Source organism: Prenolepis imparis, unplaced genomic scaffold (genome assembly GCF_030444845.1).
Source record: "Prenolepis imparis isolate NDT839.2.m4 unplaced genomic scaffold, iyPreImpa1.0 SCAF_14, whole genome shotgun sequence".
NCBI classification, from domain to species: Eukaryota; Metazoa; Arthropoda; class Insecta; order Hymenoptera; family Formicidae; genus Prenolepis; species Prenolepis imparis.
The window spans coordinates 6458447-6477882 of NW_028141172.1; the positions used below are offsets into that span (position 1 = coordinate 6458447).

Genomic DNA, 19436 nt, shown 5'->3' on the forward strand with positions numbered 1-19436 from the left:
CTTTATAATAAACGATTTCATTATCATCTTAAATAAAATCCTACATACATTTTAATAAAAAATTAATATTTTAATAAAATCTTTAAAAATAAGTATAAAATTTACCTCGTTAAGTTGTTCAGATGAATATGCATTATTAACAGTCACAACTAATGCTGCATTTATATTGACATAACTATAAAAACAAATAATATGTATAGATTTATAATTAATACGTACATAATAAATCTTTATGATAATAAACAATATAATTCTATTAAAAAAAAAATGTTCTTACCTTAACTGTATTATTTTATAATTTTCCAATAATTTTTTAAGTATTGTAATGTTCTTAGCATGTCTCGATAGAGCAAAAAGAAAAATATTAGCAGTTGAAAAATTAATTTTACGCTCTATTTCTTTTGCTTTTGTTTCATCTTCATTATCTATGAATTGATTTTTTAAGTATTCGGAAGCGAACGTCAGATAATTAATGATTATATCGGGATTTTCGAAACAAATTAAGCCTTCATAAATTCTATAATCAGATCTTTCTTTGTATATTTCAAATGCTTTCACCCATGCAGACATCCATGTAGTATAATTCGCATTCTTTAAACCATTACAGTAAGTCCATTTCTGCCACCCAGGTAAAATTCTGCGCAATAAAGAAAGATATGTTTTATTTATTGATATATCTGTTATCTATACCCAGCATACAGTCTCTTTATTAATAAATTTTCAAAATTGAAGTCCATATTTAATCAAATATATACATATAATTATATATGTGTGTCAGCATATTTTTTTTCTCGATTTTTTAATGTTGCCACATTATGCCCTACATATTTAATCTTATTAATTATATGACACACTATACGTATAAGTAGACATATTTTATTCATAAATACACTCGGCCAAAAAAAGCGATTTAAAAAGTAGTAAAAAATTGTGAAAGTTAAAGCGCATTTTAAAAAGATAAGTGTGAATTTTCACGTGCTCTTTATCACATTGAGCTACATCAAATGATTCATGCCGTGCAATTTAGAAAAGTAAATTTTCTATTTATTAGTTTAACAGTTCTCACTCTGTCATTTGACATTGCAAAACTGATCATTCCACGTAATCGGCACTAAAATTTTTTCCAACTACAAACTTCAAGCTTTATTTTTCTTTTTAAAACACCTCACAATTTTTTAATACTTTTCAAGAGTATCTTTTTCTTTCGCCGAATGTATATACATAAATATATACATACATATATTAATATTTGATGTTCTATGGTTTTTTTCTTCAGTAATAAATATATCAAATATATAAGCGTACAAGATTTAAAAAGACACAGAGGAATATAATGATTAAAAAGCACTTACATATTTCTAGTATCATGTAAATATAATTCTAATTGACGTTGAGCTGCTTTATTGCACAAAATATTACCGATGATACATGCAATTCTTGAGAGTTCTTGTTTTAAAGATTTATCGAAATCGTTGTTAGTGGGTATCATTTGATCGTATGTATCCTCAGGTATAGATAGAAACAGGTTTCTTATTTTCTCTAATACGTCCTGTAATTTGATAAATAATCACTTTTTATATATTTCAGTCATAAAATATTTACAAACACATATATAATATATATTTGCGAAAAATGTAGAATCTTATTGATTAGAACTATTTTACACTTCTGTAAGTGATTAATAATATACTTTAAATGAATTAATCTGTTAAATAATTTTTTATACCGTTTAAATACATACAATTTTAATTTGTTGATATTTTACGTAATTCATAATTTTTTAACTAATATTAGCTTATTATTACAAAGAAAATACAGATTAATTAATAAATTTTGCACAAAAATATTATATAATAAATGTTTGCAATTAAGAGACTTGATGAATCATATTATATTTTTTTGAAACTAAACTCAGTTTAAATTTTTGATATCTGTCAATAACATTTTATGATACAAAAAATTTAAATATTTATTTTTTACTTAATTATTTATTTATTGTATTATTTAATAAAGTTGGGTACAAATTATAATCTTATTGAAATTAAAATCAATTTCAAAATATATATTTGAAATATAATTTCTTAAGAGAAATGTGATACAATAATTAATTAAGTAATATTAATACAGTTTACTTAAACACGGTTAATGAAAATAAAATCTCAAATTGAAAATAATTTAATTTCTTGTTATTCTTGTACCAATAAAAGTGCCTCATGTGCCCAAAGTGCATTACAAATCATATTCAAACAAAAATTAATTATTTCTTAATACTGATGCATTAATACCAGCATCTTATCTGTTCGTTGAAATTTAAATGTCTTTAGATCAGATTTTTAGTAAAAAAAAAAAATAATTGGGAAAATTATTTTATAAAAAAAATTTATTATCGTTTCCCATTATTAGATTTAAAATTAATAACTCCTTATTGTCATTCGTTGTCGATATTATTAAGTAAAAAGGGTTATCGTGTTGTTACAATTTTCATTTCATTTTAATACTATTAAAGTTAAGTTCTATGTATGAATCACAAAAAGTTTTTAAATATACATTTTTTCTGAAAATGTAATAATAAAAGCGATATAATTTGAATATCTATGTATAAAGTATATAATAGTTTAATAATTGTGAATCCTTACACTTTTTAATTGGAGAAATTTCTTTTTCGAAAAACATTGCAAAGAAATTTGTCTTCGTAATGAAAACAATAGGTATGTAAATACGTAAAAATAAGTTTTTTAATTCAATATTTTAACAGATTAAATATGAATATATCGCTTATTTTTGCACTTTTAACGTTGTGCATATAAAAAATTTTGAACGTATATTATAAATTATAAATTAAATTAAATTTTATGTTTAACGTTTTTAATATATTATATAAATTTTTAAACAAAAAAGAACAAAAATAATACAAAATAAAAACAAATTTATACATCAATTTTACATAAATTGATTTAAATTAAAAGTCATAAAATTTCATTGCAACTGTGATTAAAAGGTAATTAAGAAACAATATTTTCAAATTATATCGTAATATATAAAAAGATTTAATGGTTTTAGTGTGTGCGTTTGCACATATGTTAGAAAATATGCCAGATAAACTCAAAAATAATTACAGAGATATATTTAAATTTATTTTAACGCTTAACTGAAAAAAATGGTAAAGTAATGAATTTATTACAAATGCCGTTATTATGTGTCCAAATAAAATAAAAATATTGTAAAGATAACGAAGCCACACGTAATGCGTTACACTTCGATCTTGAAAGAAGACAGCACCCATAATTATTAGATTTCCCTATAATTATCATGTAATTAGGTTTTGTTATTATACTTAATTCCTTAATATCTTAGTGTTTAAGCAAGTCAGAATAATGATATAAAATTGTTATCATATAACTTTGTTAGTGATACAATTTTGTATTTTTATTGATTTAGTATTTAATTTCATTGATATACGAGGCGCATTTTTAAAGTAAAGTCCGTTTTGAAATAGAAAACAATTTTAACATATAAAAATAATTTATTATTGCAAAATTCTTCTACATGCTTACTTTATTTTTTCACATAATCATCCATGACTTCCACGCATAATTGATATTGTTTCAACATCTTTCTAATTTTATTGTCGTAAATGTCCGCCGCCTGCGTTTTGAACCAGTTAGTAATGCCGTTCTTTAATTCGCTTTTTATTTCGTTCTTTAGTTTGCTTTAGGAAATCGAATAGACAATTCTAATATAGTAAACTGCTGATTTGCAATAATTTTTGCATTCACTTTTTCTATTAAACTTTCTGACATCATTGTTGGACTACCTCTACGCTCTTTGTCATGGACATTTGTTCATCCTTCTTTAAACAAACGACACAATTGCCTAACTTTACTGTCATTCATAACATTTGGTTCAAAAGCATTACAAAGTTGTCTATTCAATTTTATAACAACAAACTGAAGAACGGCGTTACTAACTGGTTCAAGACACAGGCGGCAGACTTTTAGACGGTGGAATTATGAAGCTGTTGAAACGATATAAAAAATGCGTGGAAGTCAATGATGATTATGTGGAAAAATAAAGTAAGCATGTAGAATATTTTTGCAATAATAAATTATTTTTATATGTTAAGATTTTTTTTTATTTCAAAACGGATCTTACTTTACTTTAAAAATGCGCTTTGTACTTTATTAGTGACAGTACCTGGAGCAAATCGGGAAGTTTATCTGGTTCATTTGAAAATGCAAAAATAATCGATGTATATTCAAAAACTTTGATCATAGGGTACCATGCTATGTAATCTTTCTCTCGCCTTAAGTAGCTCGCAAGTTCCCAGAATATGGCGAAATCAAGTTTTCCATTTATCGCCATATAGAATGCATCATCGATGATTTGCGCTCGATTAAGAACATGTATATTAGAATAGTTTTCAGAATTTAAGTAATGTGCAAGTCTTTGCCAGTTCTCCTTATCATAGTTGACTCTATAGTATCCTATTATTGAACAGATAAATTTTATCGATTCTTTTAAATGTATAAAATAAAAAGGTTTTGAATTAAATTAATTTTATGTTTGCATATTGTTTTAAACATATATAAACTACTTTATTGAACATATAGAAATTGAACATATATACATATTATAATAAAAAGATGCCATAATTAAATTAAAAATTAAAGTTCTATAAAAATAAATGGCGTACAAAATTAATATATTAAAATAATATATTGGTATATATATATATATATATATATATATATATATATTAATATATTTAAATTGATACATTATAATTTATATTATAATTTATTTAATATTTACCAGTTTGTTGTATGTTGACAATGATCCATTCAACTTCCTTATCAAGGAGTATTTTCAACGTCGGTCTCGATTTCGTTAAACAATCATTAATATTTGGCAAATTTATGTTAAAATTGATGTCTGTGTCCATAGTATAGGTGACGGGTATAAAATATGGTGTTTCATTGAATTTTCCGTCAAACTCTCTCGATATTATCACTTGATCGTTAGAATAATCTCGTGTCACATTTAGCACAGGACAATACTTTTGTGTAGACCAAATATTCATCATTTCTTTCACGTTCCGAAGGTAATTTACATCGTAGGGATCGTATTTTTTTGTCTCATTTTCCATAACGTTCCACAGATCATTGGGAGTTTTCGAATTAAAGTTGGGAAGTCTGTAAAATTTAACATATTGTGGTAATAAATGCTACATAATATAATTGATTCGTGTTAGGGGAAAATATAAAATTATTATTATTTGTTTTAACGGATGCAGCTTGAAAAACTTTTACTTTGATATTAATGTTGATTTTGACTTTATAAATGTTAATCGATTTAAAGCAACGATTGATTTTCTTACAAAATAAAGTTCAAATCAGCAAATTGCATAAAATAATGCTAATATATTTCATATAAATCATAACTTTATTTTTCAATTAATTACTTAATCATTCTATTAGCATATTTCAGTATCTTTGCATTGTTATATATTTAAGAAGATGCAATATATACATATAATTTTGTACACTTTATCTGAGTATTTGTATGTATATATATATATATATATATATATATATATATTTTCATTGTAGGAGCTTTTAACTGTTTTCTAAACTATTTTGTGTTGACAGATTTATTTTTTAAAAGCATTTAATAATTTGTTATTTATTTTTAAAATTTCAGTTTGTTACATACGCAAATTTGAATAATCATCGGATACACTTTCATAAACTTAGCGTATGTTTTTTTATCTTTTTTAGAGACGTTTATATATACATTTTTGCTCTTACATCTATTATACACTTTTTTAAATGTTTTGTGTATATATTTATTATGGATTATATATATTTAAGAAATTTCTCAAATATGGTCGGATGGATAATATAATATTGTTTAATAATTTTGCATAATATTTAAGTTTTATATCATACATTAGGTCTTATACAAAATTGTTATAATTAAGATTATTATTATTGCCAATTAGATTTTAATTTGTATTAAAACCAGACAGTCCATATTATAATATGTTTTCAAATTTTGTATTATATGACCTTTGAAAAGAAATACATTTTTGTTCGTTTTTTTATTTGTTTGTAGAGAAAATTTTATGCTTTTGTATGATACTTAATAATTATAAGAGTAATTGAAATATAATCAAGATTAATAATAGAATATTTAATAAAGATTTATTTTAGAAAAAACCTTATGGGAATTAATATTTAAGGAACTTCTTATAATTATTATATTACAACATAAGTAACACTTACTTTAAATATGTATTGATAGATGTCCAAAATATATTATCGGGAATTACACTTTGTAACATGCGCCATATAAGGACTCCTATAAAAATATAAAGTAGGCAAAGAATATAAGCAAATAAAAAGAAATAAATGTAGAATTGAATTTGATTAATTTGTTATTATTGATAAATGTTTACGGTTGGCAATGTAATTATTGTTAATTATATTATTTACATAACTTTTTATATAAATATATATCTGTATATATATAAATATTATATATCTACAATTCGTATATATTTTAATTAATTCATACTTCATATTTCAAATGTACATACATACATACCTTTAATAGGAGAAAAAAAAATTTTTGAACTAATTTTGAACGTATCGCTTGTATCTTTCGTAAAATTATTTGTATCCGTTGTACCGTTTATTGTTAGAAATCGGGACTCGTATTGAGTCTGAACTACGAACAAGTCCATCATCCGAAAATCTGGTAAATCCTACGGACAAATAGATGTATCCCAATAAATATAAAATGATATAAGAAAATCACATTAATAATACGTAATAATGAATAAAATTATTTGCTATTTCCAAAGAAACCTTTGCTATTTTATATATTTATTTAAATTAAAATATTTCTTAAATTTTTTGTAAAAATGTGCATACAACTATTTAACAATTTGATGAAAATTATTATTGTAGATTTAAAAATATAAACGCGAGTCCTTCACAAAATCTAATAACGAATTTTAAGTATAATTTTTATCTGCTTTGTACTAATTCCTTTTTTTCAAATAGTAATGATATTTCAAGATAGTAATAAGAATAATATATAATAAAGTCATTTTTTAAATATTTTTTTTTGAATGAGAAGGCAATTTCAAAATTTTACATTTTGTCAGAATATAAATCAAAATTTTCTTATAATTAATGTCAGAAATGTTAGAAAACCAACCTGGTCGATGATATATGTTTCGAAAAACAGAATGAAGCCCTCGTTTAACCACCAATAAGACGCATCGAAGATATAACCATACCGTTGATATATTATATCATGAGCTATTGAGCGCATCATTATAAATTTATGCGCAGGAAGATGTATTTTCTCGTTGTGGGTAATATCAGCTTCACTGAAAATTGTTTGTAAATAATATGATTATTTCGAACCATTTTGTTATAAACTTGCATATTTTGCTTATGTACAAATTAAATGTTTTTACATATGCATATTAAAGAAATATAATTGAAGTATTGTCATACATAATTATAATTTTAATAAACATAAGAATGGATTAATTAAACATTAATAAATAAAAGAGTTTTTAGTTTTTTGTAACAATTCATTCGATGTATTATATGTGTTAATTATATGTAATTATTTTATATAACTTTGTTTTTTTTCTTAAAATCAAAATAGGTATACAGTAATTTTATATTTTTATATTTTTGTTATCATATTTATTTCACAAAGTGATGGAATAAGTCTTCTCTAATGCGATTTTTCGATTAATATGTAAAAAATAAAGTGTGCAAATGGAAATTTGCACATTGCTTCTTCAATATATTATTTCGCTAATTAGGGTGGTTTTTCAATTATGACTTCCTCATAGAGGAAGCTTAATAACTTGCACATTGCCATTATTTTAAAACTTTTTTAATGAGCGAAATTAAATTGTGATCAAGCAATTTGCAGTTGCCTCTATGCCAAGCAATGTCCTCTATGAGGAAGTCATAATTAAAATACCATCTTAATTAACGAAATAATATGTTGAGGAAGTATTGTGCAAATTTTTATTTGCACACTTTTTTAACATAAAATAAAATTTTTAAAAACGTCATGTAAATGTATGTGTGTGTATATACTCTGTGTACCTACGCTCGTATGTTTCTTTACTAAAATTTGAAAATTTACATTTTATGAAAAATTCAAAATTTTATATAAAAATTAATCCTTTTACCCATCCTCGCTAAATTCAATATCAAATATCCTTTAATGATACTTTATTCATGTACAAAAATTTAACTCGATATCTAAAATTTGCGAAAATTAAAAAATGCACATAAAAAATTTTATAAAAAATGTATTCTTTCACCGATCATCGTCGAACTCAATACCAACAATCCTTTAATAATAGTCTATTGATGTAAGAAAATTTATCCCGATATCTTAGAATTTATAAAAGTTAGAGCAATCACAGAAATTTCTTTAAAAATTCAAAATTTTATAAAAAAATGAATCCTTTCACCGATCCTCGTCAAATTCAATACCAACCATTCTTTAAAAATGGTCTATTCATATAAAAAAATATATCCCAATATCTTAAAATTTACGGAAGTTAGAGCAACCACAAACATTTTTTGAAAAATTAAAATTGCATTAAAATTTAAAACACAGGCTAAATTTTGATAAATATGACAGTAATTAAAAGTGTTGTACTACTTTACTTGTATCTCAAATTGGAGCTGTAGGTCGAATAATTCTTGAAATATTTAAATTTAAAAATGGATGGGCACGTACATACATATATACATAAACACACTTATACAAATATTTTTCAAAAATGTGATTTTTAGATACAGAACACATTGGCATGAAAATCTAAAAAAATAATTTTTTCACGAAAACAAAGCTTCCTCTATGAGGAAGCAAAATATAGTAATTATACTCATACAATGCGTTTAGTAATAAAAGTAAGTTCAGTAATAAGAAGAGAAACATATATCTTTAACATAAAAACTCAAAATTGTGTTAAATCATTGATAATATTTAAATTTTCAATTTGATATAACAACGAAAAAGTTTCTCCATCATTGTACGTCTATTAAATGATATAAATATAAGTTATTCAGTAATTGTATTGTAGTAAATATTATATATATATACATGTGTTTCATCGCGTCATTCATTATAATTGCTTATAGTAATTATACCTGATCATCGATAAAAGCACCCATATACGAATTATACTACTCTCTATTATACTACTGAAAATATACTACTCTCTAAATTGTTAAAATAAATAAATAATTAAATAAATACCGTTATGAGTCTGTGTATTTATATAATTAAGCCATCAGATGTAACAAGAACAGTAGAAAAATGCATAGCATTGAATTTAAAATTTTAAATATAAAAATATAATATTTTAATGATATATGTTTAAAATTATTTTTATAATATATGTATTACTTGTAAATAATCAGACCACAGGTTCGCCAAATTTTGTTCTTGAAATTCGGAACGGCGACATAATCCACTTTTGAAACGTTTTTCAGGATATTCCAATCGTTTTCTAAACGCAAAGTTATCATTGTCGCAATATATAAACCGAGTTTCACGTAGGGTGCCAAAAACGGTCTGCACCAAGTTCTGATGACAGTCCCTTTCGAATCTAAAACATGAATCGGATGCAGACCGTAAAATTCATATATTAAAATTGCTACGTCGTTTGGGGATAATTTAGATGTCGTTTGGAAATGAGTAAGCATTCTTGTGCCGTTGGTTACAAAATCGTATTCTCGTATCGGCATATTCGATAGAGCTCTTAATCTTCTGTTATGTTCTACGGAAATTTTAAAGGTGGCACTTAGTTCCGGCTCGTCCCAACATGGAAATAATTCTCGGGCTGTTCGCGGCTGGTTTAGTATCGCTATCATCCACCTATCATATTTTAATGACATGTTTTAGAGAATTACAACTTTTCAGCAATTACTGAATAATTATTAAAGAAGCATTGCAGAATGTACCAGCGCAATATATAAATAATGTTAAAAAAATATGATAATTATTGCTCATTATTTATTATTATTTATAATTATATATATATTATTACACGTACATATACACATACATACATAACAGGACAAATGTACTATTATTTTTCTATTATACAGGGTGGTCCTGAAACACTAGGCCAAAATCAGGGATTGGGCTCGTCATAAGGATGAAAAAAGTTCCTATGTACATTAGTCCAAAAATGGCTTCTTCAGGAATTACAACTCATGTAATTATTTAATTATTAATACCTGGTTTTAAAAAGTGGAAATCTATAAAAAAATAACATTATTTTTATTATATTTACAGATATTGTTGAAAATGTCTATCATTAACTGAAACACATGTTTCCATTCGTCTAACCATTGAATTTTTCATTTCGACTTATGCTTAGCGATCCCGGAAGAAAGATCGAGATTGTTGTGTTTCAAATTCTGAAGTGTTGCCGTGTGCAAATCACTCGATTAATCATTTTATTGAATTTATTATTGAACACCTTAATTAATAAAAAAGTACAAATCATAGTAAGGTACGATCAAAACTATGGAAGTATTTATTCTTTAAAATTTATAATTAAATGAGTCGTAACTCTTGAAGGAAGCGTTTTTAGACTAATGTTTATAAGAACTTTTTTCATCCTTATGACGAGCTCAATCCTTGATTTTGGCCAAGTATTTTAGGACCATCTTGTATATATATGCATAAAATTATTACTTTATATATATAAATATAAATTATGGTACAAATAAGCAATTTAAAATTTATACAATAATTGATATTTTTTAATGTTACACTTATGTGATTCTTATTTAATGTTAATGTAATTGTGTAATGTGATTCTTAACTTAATGCTATTTATTTATATTAACATATATTTTCTATTATGTCTTTTAATTTATAATTTATTAAAAAATGCGACTAATGTAAATATTTATATAGTGTTCGATATATATATTATGTAAAGTATAATCATACTCAGGTTTAAAGAAATTTTACTTACAAAATTGTCAACAACATATTTTTTATAAACCATCTCAGAAGAAAAATTAATACACATTATAGCGTTTAATGGTAATATAAATAATTTGTATAATATAATAATAAACGTATATAAATTTTAATAAATATAATTTATAAGATATATATATATATATACATATATATTATGTACTTATATTATATGCACTTATATACATTTATATTTTTATATTATTTATATACATTTATTTATTGCTAATTTTTAATATATCTCTACATTTACTCACTTTTCATGTGTGTGATCGTACCAGTCAGCTCGCGAAAACTCATCTGATTGTGAAGTATATCGAGCAGATATAATGTTTTCAAATTTTATATTTAATATATAAAATTTATATTGCAAGTTATTATCAGGCTTTAATTGCTCGTCGAGACTTATGAAGACAGTTCCGTTTGTAAATCTTACAAAATTACGAATACTGATGTCTGGATTTATTTCTGACTTTATATTTAGTCCGTTTACATTTATATAATTTGATACATGAAAAGTTATGTTCCATGTTGCACAATTAATGGAAACTGTGATATTGCACTCGCCGCTTAATATATCTCCTGATTCCAGTTTGAGCTTCAAATCATAATGGTGTGGTACCAGACAGTTTGACGAAAAAGCCACTGCCATTACAATGTTTATTAAAATATTTAATGACAGTTTTAGGAACATTATGTCAGTTTTTGCATCAAATATCTACAAACACATATTTTTATAAAGAATGAAATAATAAGAAACAAAAATGGACAACAAGTAAATATAAGAAAGATGCAAAACTGTCGACTTCTGTTCGAGGAAAAGTAACTATATAGAAAAATTGCACCAATTTAGAAAAATATATACTATCTATTTTAATAGCTGTAAACTTTTATAAAAATTTCTTTAAATATATTGCGTATACTGCCGTACCGACAGAAAGTGAGGTTAGAATCGACCATAAATCTATTTATTGGCTATACAGATTGTTTTTTACCTGAAATTGAAACGCTTCGCCGTTTGTTAATATTAATACTTTAATTGTGCGAAAGGATTGATCAATTAAAGTATTAATATTAACAAACGACGAATTGAAACGCTTCGCCGTTTGTTAATATTAATACTTTAATTGTGCGAAAGGATTGATCAATTAAAGTATTAATATTAACAAAAGGCGAAGCGTTTCAATTTCAGGTAAAAAACAATCTGTATAGCCAATAAATAGATTTATGGTCGATTCTAACCTCACTTTCTGTCGGTACGGCAGAACCAACTTTAGGATGCCCTTAAGGCTTTTTGGTACTCGCCAGGACCACGTTAGATTGTGACGTCATCAGAGGCGAGTAAATTCACGTTGAAAATATTTGCATGCTATTTGTAGATATTTTGATGAAACATAACCTTAGATGGTTTTAGCACACTTTTAAAATACTCTCCGAAAATTTCTTTCCCTTGACAGTCCATCATATAACAACGGTAAAATAGATGAAACAGCAGATTTTGTCACGTGGAACGACTGCGCATGTGCAAAGACCAGACGAACTGATCCTCATTTCACAGTCACTTTACAGTTGTTGATTGATTATAAAGGGAAAAATATAGTTTTCAAAATATTTTAGAAATTTATTAAAGCAATTTAGAATTGTATTTTATCATATCTTTTTATCAGAAAATGGGACGCAAAAATATTCAGCCTGTATTTTCTCGCTACATTGTTGACTGTTGTTTCTTTGTTAAGAGTTAAATACACTCGGCCAAAAAGTGGTTTACTTAAAATGTAGTAAAAAATTGTGAAAATTTAAGAATTTATAACTCTGCTGATAATTATGGTATCGAGGTGTTTAAAAAACAAAAATAAAGCTTGAAGTCTGTAGTTTTAGAAAATTTTAGTGCCGATTACGTGAAAAGATCAGTTTTGCAATGAAAAATGACAGAGTAAGAACCTGCAGAGTAAGAACCTGTAATATAAATTAAAATAAATAAATGGAAAAATCTCGATATCTGAGAAAAAGTAAAATAATATGTAAAAAATTATAATTATATAATATAAAAATTTAATTTGGTTAAATAATTGATTAATTTATTGAGGAATTTTTATACACAAAATCTAGAGTACTACAAGGAGCGCGTTAATTATTGTGTATATTTATAATTGATGTAAAGTTTGCAAGTTTTAATCGTTTACAGAATATCAAAATGATTATAGCAATGACAACTCAGTATAACAAAAAAAGTCAACATCTTAAACTCAGCCCGGTAATTAGACAACATCAAATTTTCACGATATTAATCAAAATTTACGGTGGATATCTTAGATTTGTGAAAGCTGTTAAACAATGCAATAGTGTTCGAGACAGCTCCATTTTTTATAACAGGAAAACAATAGAATATATGGATTGTCAAAAAAGTGTTTTTTCGCGCGGTTATTCGGCATTGAGTGAACCAACATTGCAAAAAAGCGGTTTTCATTTTCAATAATATAAATGAATTGCAGTTTGTATTATTCACATCAAGGTACATATTAATCTTAATTTTGTATATATAAATTAATGTCAGTTTATGAAATAAAACTGTATATGTATTTGTTAATTTAATTTTATTGAAAAAATTGTTACGACTCTTATGTGAAAAATACAATTTAAATTTTTTGATACATTTAAAGTAAAAACGCAAATAAAAAATAACTTTAGCTTAAAACTAAAAGAAGATAATAATTTTTCTTGAAACTTGCACACTTTCTTAATGGCTTGAAAATTCTAAATTGTGAAATTAAATTTCTACTTTAATTATATTGAAAAATTATATTGAAAACATTACTATTTATTCTAGAATTTAAAAATATATCTTTGATTTTGACTTCTTTGTACTTTCTGTAATTATCGAAAACGCTTTTAAAACACACACACAAATAAACCATTATTTTTAATTAAATTTACTATCAGATAAGTTAAATTTATTATCAATAAGTACTAATTTTTTTACTTGTATTGTGACTTCTGATTTTTTTGTGCCTAACGTAAAACAACAATAATGTTATACTAAATAGATTGAGATTAAGAATACAATATACTATGAAAACTGTAATTCATACTATAAATAATTAGTATTATAAATGATAAATTAAAATAATAAATATTATTCATAAATAAAAAATACTAATAATAAATATTAAAATATCAAATGCTAAATAAATTATAGCAAAAATGATAAATAAATACTACTTACGAAAGAATTATAAGAAATAGAGAAAAATATTTACTTTTCTTTTAAAGCAAATTTGTAAAGCAAATTAATTTTATTATTAATTGTAATATAATCTGAATCAATATGTGACTATACCAAGAGTTATACTCGTGCAGCCTTACTAAATCGTAGCAACTAAATATTTACCTTGGATTTCTATGACAAATAAAATATGCCGAATACAAATTATAGTTGTGCGGAGCAGTTATATTCAAGTTAATTGTTTTAGTTCCACCATGTAAGCTAAATTGTGTCTTCAAACAGTTAAATCTGTAAATAATTTTCCTTATATATTAGTTTATTTTTCAAGAATGTCAAGCTTAATACGAGATATCAAGGTAAGTATGTCGATTTTAACTTAAGAATGTATAAAATAATTGCTTTTAATAACTGGGCTTTGTCCGTTATTAGTTTGACATATGTTTATCAATATATGTTATTAATTTATTAATATTAGATTTTTATGTATCATTTGTAAATCATATATACAAATAAATTACGTTCCGAAATTCATTGCCAGAACTGTAAACCTATTGTTTACGTATGTTGTAAAAAAAAAAACATAGATATAGCTGTCGCAAATTGTTAAACTTATTTCAAATTTTGTTTAATACACGTTTTAAAAGCAAATCAGATCAAAATTAAATAAAAGACGCAAAAACACTTTTCATTATCGTTGTATACATATTTTGTTACAAAAAAATCACTTATTCTGTATATTTGCTTATTTTCTTTATATTATTACATATTTAACTTAGTTTAACATAATTTTACAGAGACCATTGACTCTCGATATCTGTTAGAAATTAAATGTATTAAACAGAGCAATTTGGTTTTAATTGAAATTTGTTAAAATAATTAAAAAATGTTATATACATATTACAATTCAAATCTAAATGTTTTTACGTTAACTGCAATGTGGAGAGAATAAAGACAATAATTGAAATAAAAAGAATATAAATGATTTCTTAGAAACAAAATAACGTATTTAAAAAAAAAAAATATCTGTAATCATGTGTCATCATTTCTTCTACATATTTTTATACATACATATTTAAAAAGAAATATCTAAATGTTCAGTATTTTACTTACATTGTTTGTTGAATCACGAGTCGTTATTTTATATAGCCAAAAGTGGTAGCCAAAAGTATCACTCAATCTCGATCTTACCTCTTCGAACGACCATCGAATACTGACGGTATCATAATGTATGAAATACACAATGTCATGTAAATATCTCCTTAAGGCTTGTGTCACATACTGCGAATTGTCGACTACCGAATCAAAACAAAATATAGCTTAAGGATTCAGATTACCAATTCTTTCAAAAAGTGAATATAGTTCACAAAATATTTTATATTTCAATTTGACATAATTTTAGATATACTATGAAATATCTCGTAAAATATTCAATCTTCAATTATGTTATCAAAACTTTTATATAAAAAAGGTAAAAGAAGTTAAGATAAAATCAATTGTTTTAAAGAAAAAATACATAATTGTTATTAAGAAGCTATATCTCCTTAAAGTCTGTGTCACACTGCGAATTGTCGATCTAATCAGAGCAAAGCAGCCTAAGGATTCGGATTACGAATCCTTCTTTATAGCCAAAGAACATGAAAGTTTACGAGATATTTTATTTTAATTTGATATAATTTTAGTAAAATCTACGAAATATTTCGTAAAATATTCAGTCTTCGAAAATGTTACCTCGATACTATATATGAAAAAAGTGAAAGTTGTTAAGAAAAAATCAATTGGTTTAAAGAAAATACATAGTCGCTTTTAAGAAGTACGCAACTATTTAGTCTTAGGGAAAGATTAATTTTTTTTTATTTATACAATACTATTTGCGTCTAATTCTTAATGCTTTGAAAGAATGTTATATTATAAAAATCAATTTTTTTAGTCATACCGTAAATCACAATATACATTTTTCCTACATAATATTATAACTTATTGATGATAATATTTTCCTACATTATTTTTCTATTATGTATTATTGCATTAAAAATGTTTTTAGGACAAACACGCAAACAGTTGTTTCGATTAAACTTATTCTTTTATATAATCTTTTTTATATTCAAAACAAAGATACTTCAATATTAAGGTAGCTTTCAACTATATAATGTGACTATAATAAACAAAAGCTATACTTAAGTAGTTTTATTTAAACGAACAATTAAATATATATTTTGGAAATTTTAAGATAAAAAATATGTACAACATAAATTAGAAATATGATTGCGAAATTTGAAGTTGTTAAACAATTTATAAAGTTATATAGCCGTTTTTTACGTGATAAACTGATCGCCACTGTTGACATCGAATTTGTCGAATTCATGAAAATAAAGAATGTGATTAAGGTGATTATAAGATTAAAATAATTTTCAGAGATTTATTTATTATTATCTTTGTATTTTATTGTGATAATTTATTAAATTTTGTGCAAAACATATACAACATATCATAATTTCTTTTTTCCCTACTTTATTGCTTTATTTTTTGTATATTTTGCCAATTTTTTAATACACTTTTTTACAGAAGAAGTTTTTACAACTATATCTAGCAAATATATCTAAAATCAAGGTCTGCCTTTAACAATGTATAGTCTACATCTAGCGATACGACTAGCAATATTTTCTTTCTTTTTCTTTTCTTCTTTTACTTTTTATTATTTTCATCTTTTATTATTACTATCATTTTTGAAAAATTACGAAAGTATTAATAAATCAATTATATACAATCGAGAAATACACGAAGAATCAACAAATAAACGAATACGTAAATTTGAAACTATAATGTCAGACTTTGCACAAATAGTAAATGTTCAGTTATAATTTAAAATATGTTAACGTAATATGTTCAAAAAAGTTTTACTTCTACTATGTCGTCGTGTTATTTTTCTTCATAATAAAGATAAAATAAAAAAAATTACGTAATAGTTATTAATATACACATATTTAACTCATTTATTTTAATTTAATGTAATGTATTTTAATTTAATTTAATTTATCTTATTTAATCATTAAAGAATTGTAATGTAAAAAAGAAATTCGCCATCAATTTTGTATAAAAACAAACTTTACATTATAATATCTCCGTTTAAAAAGCACATAGAGAAAAAATAAAGGCACTTTTATTATATAATTTGAACTCAATCTATCGATTGAGTAAGAACTCGATCGCTTTAGCTGTTATTACGTATCTGAAATATATAATACTTTCAACTGTCCGACTCGCGTATAATACACACGGCATGCCTCGCGGTCGACACGACACAGCTGCAGATATCGCGAGCAACAGATAAATATTGTAAATCGATAAAATACCAAGTCGAGGCGGAAAATTGCCGAAAGGAGATTCTCGCTGATGTCCTCGTGAATAATCTAAAATCACATATTTTATACAATATATATACAATTTTTAAAGAAAACATTTATTTATTAATTTTTTAACCGAAATAATTCTTGGACTCAAAATAGAATCATTCCCTTTTGCTTTTGTTTGCGCGAGTCCTAGCCGACCCAATCCTAGACTTTCACTCCCTCTCTCTCTCTCTCTCTCTCTCTCTCTCTCTCTCTCTCTCTCTCTCTCTCTCTCTCTCTCTCTCTCTCTCTCTCTCTAACTTTCAAGAATTAATCCAAAACCACTCTCTCTCCCTCTCCGATCGATTTTCTTTATTGTTAATTCACTTTTCGTTAGTGGACTATTTTAAAAAGTGTACTTTGCGGGCTGAAGCGAGGCGCGCTCGAAATAGGTGGAATCGGCTCAGGCGATTGGAGGCTTGGGCAGCAATTATATGAGATTTATACGAGAATCAAACTCTTGAGCAGGAAAATTACAAAAAAATTAAAACAATATATAATATTATAAATATATTGATAATCAAATACTAATTTTTATAAAAATTAATATAAAACAGTAATGCTAATATTAATATTAACTATTACATTAAGATAAAAATTAATATACATATTAATATGAAATAATAATGCTAATATATTAATATTAATTATTACATTAAATGTACTAACATAAGTAAATATTAATAATAACTAATCAAAATGTTAATGTCTATAATTTATATGTATATGTATATTAAATTTTATATCTTATATTTGATTTATAGTATATATTTTGCAGTATTAATATTTAATAAGGCATTATATAATGAATATACAAAACATCATATTTACATATATACATATATTTACACATATACATATATGTATATATATATATATGTATGTATGTATGTATGTATGTATGTATGTATGTATGTATGTATGTATGTATGTATGTATGTATGTATAATAAACATTACGTATGTATTATATTAATACTTATATAAATACTAAAACTAATAATATAAGAGCTTATTTAACGTTAAATACATTTAAAATATAATACGATATAACTAAAAACAATCAAGAAAATAATTAAAATCGAAGCATAGACATATAAGCAATATATAGAATTAAATAATAAATATGTAAAGCATTATGAACATGTAAGAAATTATTTTAAATATCTATGCTAAATTATTAAATTTTTAAGAAATAGAGGGTGTTTTACAGTTGCAGTTGTTAATGTATGTGAATTGCAGTTGCATCTATAATAATTCAACCAAGACTGGGCTTTTTGTAGAAATTTCGAAAATATTCCAGCTGGTCCGATATCGTACGATTACGTATTCTGATCTTGCGTACAATATAAACTTCCAAATGTACTGGTAAATCTAACGTTTCTGTGAAATTATATATCTGAAATAAATATTATTTTAAATTTGATATTTATCACTCAATAATTTCGTAATTAATAATAATAAAAAACGAATGCACGATTATTAAAAAGTAAGCATAAGTAATTATATCGATACAATGTTTTATTTTAATTTCCCCAAGCAAATATCTCTCAAATTAAGAGAAATACGAAAAAAATGATTAAATAAAAGTTGTAAGATTTCAAGCAAGAAATAAGTCGGCGCTTGTAAAAGTATTTAATTTGCAGTTAGCAGTTACATACATTTTCTTACAAACAATTATGTATTTTCTTTACACCAATTGATTTCTCTCATTATTTTATGCATAAAAGTATGAAAGTAGGATAATCAAAAAAGGAATTTTTTACGAGATATTTC

The 19436-nt window shown here is 24.5% G+C and overlaps 1 protein-coding gene across 1 annotated transcript; it reads right to left on the reverse strand.

The window, feature by feature from the left end:
- Positions 1-273: 273 nt before the first annotated feature.
- On the reverse strand, positions 274-15474 carry LOC145945588 (aminopeptidase N-like). Its single transcript, XM_083054647.1, has 11 exons — positions 15386-15474; positions 14441-14563; positions 11310-11770; positions 9460-9930; positions 7225-7399; positions 6607-6766; positions 6285-6360; positions 4813-5192; positions 4195-4484; positions 1353-1549; positions 274-637 (listed from the first exon to the last, which is right to left on the reverse strand). The coding sequence occupies exons 3-11, from the start codon at positions 11744-11746 to the stop codon at positions 274-276; spliced, it is 2550 nt and encodes an 849-aa protein (XP_082910773.1). The 5' UTR covers positions 11747-11770; positions 14441-14563; positions 15386-15474.
- Between the last annotated feature and the right edge of the window lie 3962 nt (positions 15475-19436).